This window comes from Anas acuta, chromosome 3, assembly GCF_963932015.1.
Source record: "Anas acuta chromosome 3, bAnaAcu1.1, whole genome shotgun sequence".
NCBI lineage: Eukaryota > Metazoa > Chordata > Aves > Anseriformes > Anatidae > Anas > Anas acuta.
Window position 1 is genome coordinate 11641938 of NC_088981.1, and position 17044 is coordinate 11658981.

Sequence of the window (17044 nt, forward strand, 5' to 3'; positions counted from 1 at the left end):
CAATATTGTACGTAATTTTAATTCCCTTACCCTGCATTACAAAAAGGTATTATTGAACTAGGCAGACTGAAGAGAAAGTTGAACATTATAATATAGATTATTCATTTTTTCCTATGCAAGAAGGAAGAGACTAATCTAGTCTTAAATAGATTAAGGTTCTTCAGTTTGAAAAGGACAAGTGGAGAAGCAGAAGTCATTTGAGTAAAGAGAACGACAAGTAGCATAATTTCTCAAACAGAAAAATTGAATAGAGGGCAGTGGTCAGAAAGTAAATTATCAAGTGAAATTTATCACTTGTATAATAAATAAATATATATATTTTTTTTTACAGATGAAATCAATTATTGAAATTCACAGTTTGTATCCACATCAGTTGCAGGTTCAAAAGTGATGAACAAATTCATAGTTATCCCTTGATGATGCAATTAATTAAATGTGATGACAGAGTCTTGGGTTCATGAAACATCCAAGCCACAAATTGTTGGAAGTTAGGAGAATATACTCAAGAAAGCGTCATTCTCTATTTTTGCTTCTAGAACCTTTGTTTTATCTGCTAGGATTGGTACAGACAGGGGGCTAGAAATCTCCTGTTCCCTACAGATGTTCTTATGGATAGTTGTAAGTGTACAATTCAGCAAAGCACCCAGTGTGTAACTAGTGATCACTGCAGGTGTTTGTAAGAGATACGTTGTATTAGACTCCGGTGCCAGTAACAACACAACTACATCAGCCTTTGCAGTCTAGGTGCTTAAAATTCACTGTCTCTGATTCCACCTCTTTCTTTATGATTACACATAAAAATCTAACAGTAACATAATGCAAAATGTCAATTCAGTATTCATCCACTGATCATTTAGGTTGACTGGAATTGTTGATCATGATCAGTCAGTCCTACCTTTACCCCAGTGCTTGGATTTGAAGTGCTGCTCAAAAGTATCACAATAATCTACTCTCCAGAAGCAGCAAATCTACTTATTTAGGTTATTCCAGTGTTTGTACTCTTTTTTTTTTGTTTGTTTGTTTGTTTGTTTTTTTCCCCCTGGGACTCCAAGGATGGGTGAAATGCCCTCTGTTTTCCCCACTTTAGTTTTTAGATGAGATGTCACTGTTTTTCTGAATTTATTTTCCCAGCCTTGTACTGACCTTGCGCTATCTGAAGACTGTTGGTTTTCATTGTTCATAGACTGTCACGTGTTAGAAAATTTGGGTCACCATTTAACGTTGTGTTCAGTGCTTTACTCCTGTTGATATGCCATTTACCACTAGCTGTTTGTATTAAGAATAGAAGGGGATGGTGGTTGCATCTTTAAATATATATACCATACCGACTGTATAAACCAGGAGCAGCTGAATGCAGAGCATTTTGTTGCAGAAGAGAGCTTTGCAATGCAGGACTCCGATATAAGCCAAAGCTTCTCTGCTCCTTTACAAATAAAACATATAACTGTAAAGTGTTTATTAATAAAATTGCTAAACATCATGCTAATTCTCTCCTCTGGACTAAGGTTCATTATCACATCGGCACAGCTTGCCAAACTACAACGTCAATGGAATTGCCATAGATGACCATAAGTATGCTCTTAGCCTGTGGCAAACGTATGGTAATGGGGCTTAGCTTAGTCCTTGATGGAATAGAGCATTGTGTCGTAGCGTACACACAGCTCTTGTGGCTTACCTGAAATATGACTGGACCAGGTGTTTAACTCACTCTCATAGAATGTTTTTCATGGTAAATGGGTTGGCCTAAAAGAATAATTAGCTTTAGGTAGAGGTGCCTATGCAGAATTGCTTCAAAGGTCTACACTCGCATGGGGAGAACCAGCTCTCTATTCCTTCTCCTTCACAAGGTAGTAAGTCTTCCCAAAGGCTAGATGAATTTCTGTTCACCATCACCCTGGAATTTCTTCCTTTTTTGGGTTTCTACAAAATCTTTACATTCTATCCTGTATCCTGCATTTTTTTTTTCTTTTGGGAAAGCACTGTAAATCCAAGATTGGACAGTAAGCTACAATTGAAATCAAAATCATCTGAAGATAAAGGCAACTTAATGCAGTATGCTAGTTCTAGCAAGTGCAGTGAATTTGTGATTGTTCTTAATGTAATTACTGTATTTCGGCTTGCTGCATTGCATAAATAATCTTTTATTTTGGCTCATCCATCCCACAGGCAGAAATGGATTAATGCAATTTTTTCATAGGGTTGTAGGCTTTGCTTTAGAATAAGCTCAAAAATGGTCCTTTTTAACAGAAGGATTACATTTTTTAATTATTTTTTGAATTGGCAAGTTGAACATTACTAGAAAGTAACCAGAAATGCTGTCCTATTTTGTGGAAATGAGGGGTTACTTCTATTTTAAAGAACAATCTGATAAACATTCTGAATATAGGTTGGTCTGAAAAGATTGCAGTTGAAAACTTGAGCTTCTTTCACTTGTGAACTCCCAAAGTTTTATAATATTTTAAAGACAAACTAATTTTGTCCACGCATGACTGTAAATTTCTAGGAGTCGGTCACAATAGCATGACGAATTCCAGCAAACAAAGGGTGTGCATTTGTCCATGTGTATTGCCTTTTGTTTCTTTTTTTTTCTGTTTTGTAATACCTTTAGAAGTATGGAAGAGGTAATTGGAAGTATAATTAAAGGCATTTTTGAAATTGGAACAGAAATGGAAGGCTGGGATTATTGCTGTTTTGGGTACTTCCTCAGATCTGAAGAACAGCATGGCAAAGGTGCCCTATTTTAGGCAGGATTTCCTGTTTATGGGTTAGCTGCTGTAGCGGGTTACACAAGCGTTTCAGAAGCAGCGTCAGGCCCAGTGTAGGTGAGTTTTCAATGCCGCCCTTCCCTTTTTATAGTTTGGTCTTGCAAGAACAGAGTATTGTGGTTTGCATTTAATCACCTTTGAAATAATTGTCCAATTAAACAGTAATATGTTGCCAGTCTTTCATAAGTTTCCAGTGTTTCAAAATAGACAAGGGAGTGGTGTTGAAGACGCCTGCAATTGAAGGCATTGGTGGAGAGGAGAGAAAATGGAATATATTTGCAGTGATCAGTAGCACCAGCAGTGTTAGAAGCCCCCTCCTCCAAGTATAAATCGCATTATCTGATATGGTGAGAGGTCTAAATGCCTCTCCTGCTTTGTTGTATATTAGAGGAAAAGATTTACTTCAAGGTTTAAGGTTTTGGTATAAACTTTCATCAGTTGAAGAGTTATTAATCCCAAGTTTCTGTTCTATATTTTCAGAAGAATGGTGTATCAAATGGAACTCTCTACAAAAAAACATTTATTGAGCACTTTGAACAGGCACCAATGTATGTTGCAGTTCTTACTTTCGTGGGTTTTGGAGTGGGCACAATATTTGGCTACCTGCGGGATTTTATGAGAGCCTGGGGACTAGAAAAACGTAACATTGCTGAAGAGAGAGAACAACAAAAAGTACGTATAAAAAAGTATGTATGTATCCACAGCTGAGTTTTCCACTGTCAGCAGAATAGAATCTCAATGTCTTAGGTCAATTCAAAGAAAAAGAAAACTCATAAACCCTTTATTGTTAACTATATCATCTAGCTATATCTCTTTAACCCCTGTCTTTCCATATGCTACCTTGTCCTTTCTAGCAATAGGCAGAACTAACATCTTTGTGATTGCTCACTTATGTTTGTCAAACAGCAAGTCACAAAGCACCTCAGCAAGTTCAATTGCATTCTAACTTCATTTAGATTTTTTGCTGCTCCACCTCCTCTGTGCAGTTTGAACTGTGACTTACTATAGCACCTGGCATAATGGAGTAAAACTGTAAATAGTATTACTGTTCCTCTTACAATAAAATTCCCCAAATAATGTGTTCTGATTTGGCTTCTCAAAGATGCTTGCACTACAAAATGAAATACAATGGTGCAATCTTTATATGAGCATTCTCTTGGAATAACTTTTTTCAATTCACTTATTTTGGCCATTCATGCACTATTTTGATTTCAGATATGCTAGTTAAATCTTGACACCATCCATAATGTATCTACATGGTCAGTTAATTCTCCAGTCTTCTACATATGTAACTACATGCCATGTTATTTTATCAGTCCATTGAATCCAATATCTAACACGGCTATATTTCTGTTTCATATAAAACTTTATTTTGATTCTGTCCCTTTCTTTTAGTTTAATTTTCAAGTTAAAATCCATAGATAGAAACTAGTCATCAGCCAAACTCATTGTCTTAACTGTTCGGATGTCCAGTCTAGACCAATAATGCCCAGATCATTTGGACTAACTTTAATCTAACATGGCCAATATTTAATGAAATACGGTGAGTTATTTCTCTGTTTTCAATCTGCTCTGCATGTAGCAAAATGTTCAATTTGAAACGTTTAGGTTCTCCAAGTGGAAATAGTGGAAATATCATGAATTCATTTTGAACATTCCAAATATTGGAGTGGAGAGTTAGTCCAACTTGTGGACCATGTGAAGTTTAAGAAAAAAAATGTAGTTCAAAGTAATTAAACATATTTGTCGATTGGAGTTGTGACATAGGAATATGTGGTTGTTGTAACCCTCTGTTTACTAATGAATCAATTTTTCCTTTGTAATGGGAATGACTTGGGTTCCTTAGCAGAGATTTTCCTAGCAACATAACCCTGTGCATGTTTTCAAACCAGGATTTTGTGCCACTTTATCAAGATTTTGAGAACTTTTACACCAGAAACCTCTATATGAGAATACGTGATAACTGGAATCGTCCAATTTGCAGTGTCCCAGGGCCGCAGTTTGACCTTATGGAACGCGTTACAGATGATTACAACTGGACATTTAGGTGAGTCAGCTTACATTCTGCAGGTGTCAATTTCTTAAGAATTAATCCTGATACATCTGCAAAGCACAGAAAGGTGCATCTAGCCCATTATACCTAATCCCCAGAGATATCCGTTAGCACTTTTTTTCCGAAATCAGTACAGTTCTGAGAATTTGTCCTCTTTCTTCTGAATATTGTTTGGCAATGCAATGTGGAAGACACTGAACTCTAGAAGTGAGATTTGTTTGGCAATGTCAGCACACGTAGAACAGCTTATGCTTCATTTATAATAGATCTTTAGTCAGAATATTGCAACTAAGTTTGTTGTATCCCTTGGTTAGGATTTAAATAGTAATTTCTTGCATTGCATAAGTGCTCCTTCTAACTTGCATAGTGAGTCTCTGGCAGTGAGTTTTAAGCAGTTTACAGCTTGAAGATTTCAGTATATCACAACTCTTATTGAGTTAAATGATATGAAAATTTACCATATAGATAATTTGTAGGTTGGCTACACTAACAATAATTTTTTTGGTTTGGTTGGTTGGGTTTTGGTCCATGAAATTGCCATTTCACCTGGCAAAAAAAGGGAAAGGCTGGAAAAACTTGTAGGATGTTAATGATATAAGGGTTGTCAATTCCAAATATGAACCCAACAGTGGAACACAATTTGGGATTTTTTTCTTCTGTTTTCATTTAGTGTGCGTGGGAGGGTTGCAGCATTCTTTAAAATTTTTATTGATTTATAGGTTTACAGGAAGAACTATCAAGAACGTAATCAATATGGGTTCTTATAACTACCTCGGCTTTGCAGAAACAGAACCTAATGCTTTGAAAACTGTAACCAAAGAGTTACAAAAGTATGGAACAGGAATCTGCAGTACCAGACAAGAAATGGGTGAGTAAACAGCTAGATGGCCACCAATGTTTCTGTAACTATGTGATTTTTCGTACAGGTATCTTGAAGGAACTGGAAACTTAGAGAATTTTAATCATATCAACAAGTACTCGTCTGACTATTAACAATGATATTTTATTAATTATAATGTAAGGACTTTTTTCAAAGGAGAAAATATTACTCTTAAATATTACTCAAAAAATATTACTATTTTTTTAGAAAAGTAAAAATTTCCAGTGTGCATGTAAGGAAGAGATTCAGGAGGGTTTCGTCTCACTTTTTTGAGTTGATATGTCCTTTAAGAAATAAATTGTTTTCACTTTCTGGGCTGCATGTGGTGTTATCTTCAATCCTATATTTTTATACAAATCCTTTTACCAAACCATTATTAAATGTGGATATAATTATGCATTTCTAATAGTGCAATCAGCCTGCATTTCAGAGAAAGCAATTTCCATCCAAACTCAGGAGGAGGTGTTCCTCTAAGCTTTAACTTTCTTGGGAGCTGTCAAAAGGGAAAAGTAGGCTTCACAGCATGGAGAAGTCCTTTATAGACTTTTTTTATCCAACAACCTGATTTTTCTTTCCTTTTGTATCTCTCGTAGCAAATTTTTTTCCTCCCCAAATCTCATGAAAAACAAAAACTTTATTATTTATTTCTTTCATTTTAAGTCTCATTTCCAGGGAGAAGAAAATAATAATAAAATAAAAATAAACCTTGTCATTACTTATCTTGTCATCATGGTTTGATTTTCAGTAATAAAATTGTCATTGACAACACACTGAGAGGGTTTACAGGTTGACCCTACTTTCTTTTTGTAGGTGACCCATGTGGTGACTGCAATATATTGTTTAACCTGAATTGCATGCATGCTTGAAAGTTGTCACCACTACTAGTCATCTAAGGTATTCAAGGAACGTTTCTCTGTGTCTTTTTGCCTTGAATTCTATTTTGTCTGAGAATGTGTTGGGTTGCTTTCAGTACTTCAAAGAATATGTCTGGTGTTTGTCGGTCTTTATCTTTTGCCTTTGGAATTCTTTAATTTGGAAGACTTGCAATGGCTTTTAGTTTATTCTTAAAAAAAAAAAAAAAAAAAGTCTTCAAATATTAAGTCATAGAATCATTTCTGTTGAAAAAGACCTTTAAGATCATCAAGCCCGACCATCTACCTAACACTTCAAGTCCACTGCTAAACCACGTCCCTGTGCACCACATCTCTGTGTCTTTTAGATGTTACTGCTCATCTCCATCTAGTCTGTTTCAACAGCCACAGTGTGCAGATTTCTAGGACTTTCTCTTTATCTGAATTCCTGTTCAATAATCCTGAAGTGAATTTCAGGGAGCAGATGAGCTGGGAGGATTTATTAAAATAGAGGAGCATAGTGTTAAGACCTGGCTTAAGTCACATAGAGGAGCAGTCATAGCATTTTCTCCCAGGCAGCTAGTAGAGGTCCTGTGCTTCTGTGGTCAGTGGAGATACAAAAGCTGCTGTGTGGAGCAGTTCTGCACAATGGTTACTTCAGTGGCCCTGGCTCTGCTGGAACCTATCTACCTTAAATTTATAAAACAACTTAAGGAAAATAGCTGCTTGTTACCGGTGTGGATACCCTTTTTTCTTTTTCTGTTCCCCACATGTGCGCTTCTCCTTCACTTTCAAGCAGATTTGAAAAGTTATGTTTAAATTTCTTTGTTTGCTTGTATTATAATATATGCATACTTTTTTAGAAGAAAGGGAAAGGTCTGCTCTCTGGAAGGTTTCTTCTTTAAGTAAGTGGCATCTTCATCTTAGTAAAATAGAACAGAATGATTTTGTTATTGGGCAGATAACATTTCAAAACTTGAACTTGGCCACACAAAAATAACTGAAGTGGTGTGAAGTATGAATACAGTGAGCTGTAGGAGCCTGTAGATTGTAAATTGACTATCCTAATTCAAGGAAGCACTTAAACGTATTAGTAATTTCAAACTAATTGGCTTTACATGTGCTGTTCTGCTTACGTGCATTTAAGGGTCTGGCATGCTCAGGGCTTTACCAAGATTTCTTTCAGAGCAGTGGTAGGTTTCTTTTTATAAGAAGGATCATTCCACTACTTTGAGAAGATTTCAGAGAGAGGGAAAAAAAAATTAAAAGGAAAAGAAAAGAAACACAGTGATTACAAGTGATGTTTGAAAGAATACATGATGGTAAAACTGTCCTCTGTAGTCTAAACTCCCCCTTTGCTAACTGTGCAGATTGTGGAATGTTGTCACATCAGAACGTTGTTGCAGGCCATTTGCTCTCAGAATAAGTTAATATGAAAGTTTTAACATATCATATTTATATTTACAAAACACTATTTTATTAAGGAAATGTAGTGAATGTGAAACAGTTACTGTCTCGGAAAAGTAACTTCAGACTGTGTCTAAACATAGTTCAGAAATTAATTCAGTGAGAACTGTGAAGCCCTACTCATGTTTACTCTAAAATAATAGTCCATACGTCAATTGAACAGACATTCCTGATTAAGTACAAAAGCATAAGAACCTTATAAAAATAGCATCTGACCTTCTAGATTTGCTCTCCGTAAGAAGATTCTAGGCTTTTTTCACCATTGTTAATCCTATGTTCTTTTTTAATTATAATAATAGTAAATCACTTTCTTAGCATAACAGTGTCATTTAAGACACATTCCTGAGGCTTTTGTGGGACTTGCAATCTGAAAGAAAAATATTTTTTTTTTCTTTTTTTTTTTTTTTTTTAGCCCAAGCAAACTATCGTCCCTTAGGAACAAAAGATCTTAGGCTTATAAGTAGTAGTTCTGTGAAAGCATTAGCTGCTTGTTTGATGGTCAGAAAGCAAACCAAATACTAGATATAATTAGGAAGTGAACAGAAAGTTAACCATAGAATCTCCATATGCTACTATATAAAAGCATAGTTTGCTGTCATCTTAAGTACTTTGCGAAATTTTGGTCAGAAACGTTCAGCAGAACTGGAACGTGTCAGAAAAGGGCAAAAAGTATCATCAAAGGTCTCAAACAGCTTCTGGGTAAAGAACTACTGAGCTAACTGTCTTCAGCTGTCAGAAATGCCAGGCATTAGGCTTGGAAAAGAGCCCGGGGGGAATTACAGAAGTCTACAAAATGATGCATGACATGGAAGAGTGGACAGATTTGGCTGTTGATTCTCTTCCACTACAAGACTTACAGCACTTTGTATGAAGTTGGTAGGAGATTTCCATCTAAATACAGGAGGCAGCTCTTCAACCAGGGGTCTTGCAGACCTGAGGAACTCATTGCGAATAAGGTTTTAGATGCCAAAACTTAACACTTCATTGAATTGCAGCAGACACAGGCTATGTACAGAGCAGAGATCATTGATAGCTACAAAAAATACCAGAACTCTTATCTGATTAAGGATATTCTTTTGATGAGATTAGTTAGAAGCTGGGATGCTATTTTTATGTGTATATGTGTGTATGTATATGCATTTCCTGCTTTCATTCTTCCCCAGACATTGATACAAGGTGACTGTCAGATGAAAAGTAATGGGCTCAGGGGACCTTTCATGTGGCACAGTGCATCTAATACTAGTTGCTTAGCACTATTTTATGTAATTAGTTAAGTATTATTGCTGATGTGCAAATGACTATTGTTGTACAATCATTAACGCTGCACCTGTGGGATAGCAAATCATGATACAAATATGACTTGAATCAGGAATGTGCACATATTCAGATTTCTGTAAAGTTAGACATCATGATAAGGGTAGAGTGTAAGGAACCAAGGAAGCTGTGTTCATGAGGTTAGTAACCTGTCTGTCTTCAGCCTTTCTGAGGACACAAAGGTTAAAAAGAGATTAAGGGAGGAGACTTGAGAGACCAGCAAGAAAGTGGGGCACATATACCCAGAGCATGTCTTCTCAGAGCAGTAGCTTGAGGGAATGTGTGAAAGTGGCTATCTGCACATATCTGACTTTTCTGTTCTGCATGGTGTATGTGATGGAAGTAGTCCCTGAAGGATTTTGAGGGTGAAAATTTAAGTATAAGTGGAATTCTTTAGGAATGTTCAGAGGAGGTGGAGATGTAGAATGAGGACCTTCTTGGTCAGAGGGACAGGCTGGGAGGAATGATAAAAGGATTTGTCTACTATGGTAAGAGTGTTCTGAGGGCATCTGGGAATGGCAAGGTTAAACTTACTGAAGCCAGAGGAAAAGATGCTCCATTAACCATCTGAGGTGTCAAGGAAGGATACAAGAGAGACCTGCACCCACCACACCTGACAAAACTGACCATGGGCCTAATTTAAATTAAAATAGCTTTTTGTCAGCAGCAGTCTCTTACAGGTGCAGAAAAAGTCCATTTTTCATTTGACTAGGGAACCAATTTGGGCAGGAAAAGTAGGAAGTTCTGTTTTCCACTGTTACAGGAATAAAAATTGGATCTGAGGCAATAATTTTTGAATGCTGAATGATTTAGGTAACTAAAAACCACCTACTCAAGTAATTGGAGTACTTAGAACATTTAATTTCATGGAAAGTGATTTCATGCAAACTAACAAAAAGCTATTTAATTTGTTTTAATCTTCTCAGAAGTGTTATTTTTAACATACTAAAAACAATAACAAATAGGTATCCAAATAAGTTAGAAATAGCATGTATTCCCTCTATATGGTGAAAAGAATGACAGCTTGAATGTAAAGTCTTTACCTTCCTTGCAAATCAATGCATTTTAATGGCTAGAGTGGGAGTTGGCCACTGCTGGAGACAGGCTCACAAGCCTTTTGTCTACAAGCATTTTGTCTGAGCACATCCTGTCATTCTTATGTTTATGGTCAGACTTTTCGATGGAATGTAACTTCAAATTAAGGGGAAATTATGCAAATGTCTGCAAAATGATTATTTAAAGCTCTTTCTTGCTTGCTGATTGCAGATGAGAATAAAATCGGTAATTTAAAACTTTTTTTTTTTTTTTAATAAAGCAGATTATTGTGCCTTAACCACTCCCAGGCTTATTGCCAGGGCTGTGACAGGGCTGTCATGTGAGCAGCCAGTAGCTCCAGTGCTCTATTTATCGAACTCACCATGATTCCTTATGGAGATGATATACATGAGTAACAGGAGCAAATGTATCATTAGTGCTATTTAAGCAGCCAAGCAGGATTACTGCCTTTTTGAAATCCTTCTCCTGTGATTAAGTCTTGGACCAAAAGACAAGACGGAGCCTGCACAGAACATTTGCAGGATGATTCATTCTGGAGGACATGGTTAGGAGCTTACCTTTAAATGCCTACCTTGCACTTGGTTGTATGGCTTTTTGTTTGTTTGACAATTTTTGATATTTGATTATCCGATTTCTAAAAAGCAGAACAGAAAGCCTGTGCCAACATTTAAATTACAAAAGTAGCTTCATCCCCTTCGCATCCTTCCGTTAGGTTTTAAGGCCTAATAGGAATTTCTAGTAGCAAATTCAAGAAGGTATAAATAGTTGTATTTTCTTTTATACCACTTCATAGCTTTAATAAAAGCAAGGGCACATTTTAAACTCGGTACTGAACACACAGAGAAATAAATGGTTCATTTTTTAGTTAGGAGGAAATGATAAGGAACTAAAGTTCTTATAGTTCAGAGTTTCCAGGTAGAAACTTAAGGAAAAAATTCAGTGATATTAAATGAGAATTAGTGTGTATGTATATTTTATAATCTCAGCTTTCTGGTAGGACAGAGTATTTAGGAAACAGTTAACGAGGAATTTTCCTTCTTTGTCATCTCCTGCTACCATCATTTTCCTTTTTTTTTTTGCCTATTCTCCCATAAATAACTGATCCAACTTAAAATCAAAGGGCCAAGTTTGCTTCTGGTATTTCACTGCACAAGAATGCTTTGTAAAGCATGATTAAGCTCCAAACAGTCTGACTTCCAGCAGGTAGAACTGAAGGCATCAGGAGTAAATAAGGGTTGCGTGATCTGTTTTAAACCTAAAAGATCTCCAATATATAGTGTTATCTATGTATGTACAGATATTTATACACTTCAGATGCTGCTGTCCGTTCTCTGACACTAGACAGGTTGGACTTCAGCTGTGTATTTATAAAGGTAGACAAAATCCAAAAAAATGAAAAGATCCAAACTTAATTGGAAGTTTTGTTAAAATCAATCTCTGCTTTTCTGAGAATCAGTAAGTAACACAGGTAAATTATTGGATCTGTGACATTTGTGGTATCTTTTTGGTATGGGAGCCCTGTGAGGTGAGGGCAGAATTAAGAATATGCGAACACTTTCCTTTATTTCAAATGCTTCCTCAAACCCCACTTCTTTAGGGGCTCTTTTCATACACACACAGTCGTAAATGAGGCATTTGCATAACACTGCTATGTGCTCCTCTGCCTCTCATCACTGTGTATCATCCAACAAGTTTAGGCTTTGCTCCTCTAGTGGGCTCTGTGTGACAGTGATACCATCTGGATCATCCAGTTTTGTAGAGTTATGTGAAAAAGTAATACACTTACTGCATCTTCTTTCTTCATCTTCCAGTAGGAACTTATTTGATCTTCCTTTGTAAAAATGTGTATGTGTTTCAGTAATTTATTTATTTATTTTTTTAATCTCTGACAAATACCTTCCCAGAATGAGTTTGTGACCTGAAGTTTCCAGTGTAGCAGGGATGTTTAGGTGTCTTGTTTTGTTCCCCATGCAGCTAAAGGTACCTCTGACAAACCATTGATTTCATAGAGTAATGATTCTTACTCACATTAACGAGTCATATCAGGATTCCCAGTTGCTGTTCATATGTGGAATTGACTTTTACGGGAATCTGTTCTTTTTCTTTCAGTGATAAAAACTTCTGTCTTTATCAGTTTACTCATCTAGCTTTTGTTTATCTTCAAGCAAACATTTTCTTTTATTCCTTGGGTTTCAGAAATCAAAACGAATAATTGTATTAAAAGATACTGCTGCCAATGTTCGCAGTTTAACCAGTACATGTCATTGGTGTGTAAGAACCTGAAAGACTATATTGGGCAGACTGAACAGTGGTATTACCCACCATATTCAAGCTGAAGGAAGTGTCAAAGCTCAATAGTAAAATATGTGGACTGGGGGAAGTGAATTTTCATGCTTTTTGTATCCAGTAGACTGACAGTGACCTTCAGTCCAAGAGCATAGGTAAGACTATGAAAGCCTGCCCCAGCAGAGCATGGTTCATGTTCCCTGTCCCCAAAATGCAGTGGCAAGTTAAGGGAGGGAACTAGGTCACCAGCATTTGAAAATGAGGGGATTTACTTTGAGAAGGGTGGGAATCTGCGGAGGCAGCTAATATTGTGAAAGTCCCCGCTTTTGATAAGATCTTTGATTTTACTTTCCATAATATTTATATAATCTTGAAACAAAACACCTGCTGTCCTCTATTGCATACAGTTGTTCATGAGGGAGGAATAGCTTTCAAAAGAAACTAATTTGTATCTTAAAGGTGCAGGTGGCTTTCTCTTTTTCTTTTTCACCTTAAATCTTTCTCAGTAGGATGATGTACATTTAGTTATATCCCATTTCTCAGGTCAAACCAAGCTGTAGTCAATGTAAAAATAAAAAATCAGAGGAGGTAGAGTATGGGGAAAAAAATCTGATCTCTGTATTTATGTATAGGACAAGTACAGAAGGTATCCATTTACACAGTGTACCTGTGTATTAATAACGATATATCTAGTATACCGTTTTGCATTCACTAGGTCATAATGCTGGTCAAATCCAACACAATTGAAGACATTTTTCTGATACCTGAGTTGGTACTGATAAGGTTGCGTTTAACAAAGACCACTGTAATTACTGTCTTTCTTATGTAGCTTGAGACATAGCAGCTTGTGCCTGTAGGAAGTTCCTTCAAATCAGATTCACATCAATCTGGTAATGCTGCTTGTGCTTTTTGGGGTTGTTGCTGTGACCAACTGGGAATGCTAGTGGACAAGTCCCGTTCCAATAAAGCATATATATTCTCTCATTTTTCCCCCAGTGGAAATGGTTGTGATATAATTGTTGCAGTTTACATGGTGCCCAAAGATTGACCTGTGATGGAGAAATCTTCTGATGTGATTAAATAATTGCATAACTCATTAAATAAATACCCCTTTTCCTCTGAAACTGGGAAAATGCACTCTGGTATGCTTTTTCAGATCTGTTCTTCACAATGTATATGGCTATCACTAACCTGCCCCTGTCAGTATGGGTATTTATCATATTGCTGCTCTAACACCTCACCTTACCCACATACAGTATTGCCATTCTGATTAAAGTAATTCAAACCTAGGGCTGATTTTGCAAATCCTTGTCGTTCAGGTTTTGGGGTTGCTAAACCAACCTCTATTGATTCCAATTTGTAGTCCAGGATTTGTAGACAATAGTGATATACGATACCATCTATGTTCAATGTATTAAGGTTAGTAGACAATAAGTAGGAATAGATCACTTTCAGAAGTCTGATTCTTCCCCATCATGCAATCATTAAAACTGGGTCAAAAGTATGCTGTTCCTTTCTGGTTCATCTAATAGATGCTTGACCAGAATAATTTGTAGTGAGTCAGGCACTCCTTATTTGTAAAAACAGAAAACATGTTGCAACCCCAAAAAGCAATTTAACTCCACCCCAGTAGTTTCAGATCTACCCCGGTAGAGTCAGGGACAATTTTCTCATGCGTTAAAATGACTGCCTTGCAAAGCATGCACTGCTTGTTTCTCATGCTTTCACAAACCTACTTCTGATATAGTCTGTCACCACAGTGTGCTTGGCTCCAAAACTTTCCTTTCAAATCTTCATCTGTCCGTAGCCATTCAGTGACAAAATTGCATCTGTAAGGAGCACTACTGCAGTTGGAGGGAAAAAATCAAACACAAAGCTAACTAGAAATATACGCTGAGACCTACTGGGCTTACAAGTCAAGGCATAGAGCCTCCCACACACGTGGTTGTGACCTGTCCAGCAGACAGCTCAATTCTGAAATTATTTTTGTGTTTTGTGGAGCTCAGCTACTAAGCACTGGCTGTTTACAGGGCTGGCATATACCCATGCACATCCTGGAATCTATGAATACAAAAAGCAGCCATCCTTGAGGACCTTCATGCACAGTCAGCTCACGTTTACTGGAGGTTCTAGATATTTAATGAGGAAAAATTAACAAAACCACTACTTTGCTGCAACGGCTGAGTTAGTATTGCTGCTGCCATTTTGTTTTTGTTGTTTTTACTGGGCTTCCCTCCATGATAAAGGTAAGATCATCTTCGTGATTTGACATTCTTGTCAAGGCACTCAGTCAAGCTTCTGCTTTCCTTCATTCTTCTGCCCTTTGGCCATCACAGTAAACACAGATTTCTTATTCTCACTAATTGTAATTCATTTTACCTATATTATTGTGACATTGATTTGTGCATCTCAAGTGAAGTGAGATGTTCACTTCTTCAATATTTTCTTCTGTTCCCTGTTTATTCATAGGAGAAATGCTGTCAGAATCCACAGGCTACTCTTTTCTTTCCCGTGTATCACCCTGTAAGAATTCCTCTTGCCTTGCTACCTGCAATGCACAGCCAGCCAAAGACTAGAGAGTTGGCAAGCTGAGATGATTCATTACTGTTCAAAGTTAGTTGTTATCTTAATATCTTTAACACTGCTCCCTGTTTGTTCCCCTTTGTATTTTGTTGTCCTCCTTTGTGAGTTGGTGGGGAAAGATACTGCTTTTGTTGGACAGTTGGAGAACATTTTTGATTTGGAGCCTCCAGGCACTAATATTAGATAAGTAAAACGCAATAAAGAAGGTTCTCCAGTTGCTGCCTTGTCATTTGTTTGACTGATGAGAGGGAAGAAAGAAGAACGGCTATCACTTATGAAGAATGGCATGGCTTCTACCTTCCAAAGTACAAAAAGATGGAAAAAAACTTTCATTTGTCTATCCATATAACAAAATAATTAAAAATTTTGTATACATACATACATACAGGCACACAAGAAAAAATGGAAGAATCTAATTGTTGTAACTTTCTGCTTTCTCATCCAAAAAGAACTCAAATATGTTCAAGTTGTTTGTCCTATGCTTCCTGTAAAAAGGAGGAGGGCTTTTTCCTCACTGAGGGAGGAGTAGGGAGAAGAAAATTTCTTTTCAAGATAAAATACATCAAAAGTTGTTGCTATAAGAAATTGAAGTGTTTTTTTGGTTTGGTTTGGTTTGTTGGTTTTTTTTTGTTTTTTTTTTTTTTCCCAAGGCAACTGCTTTGCTACCTTAACAGCAACAATATATTTAGCATTAGTAATAGCTTGTTCGCATCCTTTTTCTTGTTGTATTCCACGTGCACCAGATACAAATGGAAAAACTTAATTAGAAATAAAAAAAAAAAAAATAGGTTAATAATGGTCTTCTCGACTGATCTTTTGTATGTTTTATGTCCTTAGAATTAAAATCTTTCAGTCTAACGAGATTTAAGATTCTTTGTATATTTCTGCAGGTACCTTAGACAAGCATGTAGAACTAGAGAAACTTGTGGCCAAGTTCCTTGGTGTAGATGATGCTATGGTGTTTGGCATGGGATTTGCAACAAATTCAATGAATATTCCAGCCCTTGTTGGGAAGGTGAGTACTTCCTGAAGGAACACATGGAACTGTTGTTTATTATTCTGGGCAAGCGTTAAATGGAAAGGCTTGACTGAGGGGAAAAAAAGCATGATATTGGGAACCCCTGGGTCATAATACTGATGACCTTGTGGCTTGTAATATGCTCCTTTGTCATATTTTCTAGCTCTGGGTGTTCGTATCACACACATCTAGCATCTGGTTAGGGATCCAGTTTAAGATTATCCAGGTTCTCTTAACCAAGTTACCTCTTCCTAAAAAGTGAGCACATTGCCTCCCATGTCTCAGGTGTTGTAGGATAAACAATTTGGGACTGGTTTGTTTGTTTGTTTTCTTTTTACCTACTTGCACAGAAATTGAGCAGGAATAATTGTACAGGGATATTTAGATACAAGTGGCATAAAGATATTGCTATATGTGTTATGTAGAATATAACTATATTTAGTATCTGTTAATATTGTATATCATTATGAAGTGTTATATGTTGCAAGTATTATGCAATTGCCACATGTTTGGGAGATTTATTCTTAAATTTCCCCTATAATTAGCCTAGCAGCTATTATTTTCTTGTCAAGATGTACATACCTAACTCTTACTGCTGATGCTGTATAGTAGTATTTAGGCAGATCTGTGTACATATCTCTCATCCAAGGCATAATCTGTGTTTCCAAAATAAGTATTTGCCTAATGTATCGTCCTTTGACTGGGTAATGAAACAAAACCATAAAAGATATATAATAGAAAGGAGAACTAAATTAGGGTTCCAGCTTGAAT

General features: G+C 36.6%; 1 protein-coding gene across 8 annotated transcripts in view; it reads left to right on the forward strand.

The window, feature by feature from the left end:
• SPTLC3 (serine palmitoyltransferase long chain base subunit 3) overlaps positions 1 to 17044 on the forward strand; it is an 89450-nt gene that overhangs the window by 33670 nt on the left and 38736 nt on the right. For 7 of the 8 annotated variants that reach the window (XM_068675694.1, XM_068675700.1, XM_068675701.1 and 4 more), the window contains 4 exons: positions 3246 to 3437; positions 4658 to 4812; positions 5538 to 5686; positions 16146 to 16270. In XM_068675694.1, the coding sequence (XP_068531795.1) occupies positions 3246 to 3437; positions 4658 to 4812; positions 5538 to 5686; positions 16146 to 16270 (621 nt within the window). The remainder of the gene's footprint in view (positions 1 to 3245; positions 3438 to 4657; positions 4813 to 5537; positions 5687 to 16145; positions 16271 to 17044) is intronic. The other variant, XM_068675696.1, reaches the window with a different exon arrangement.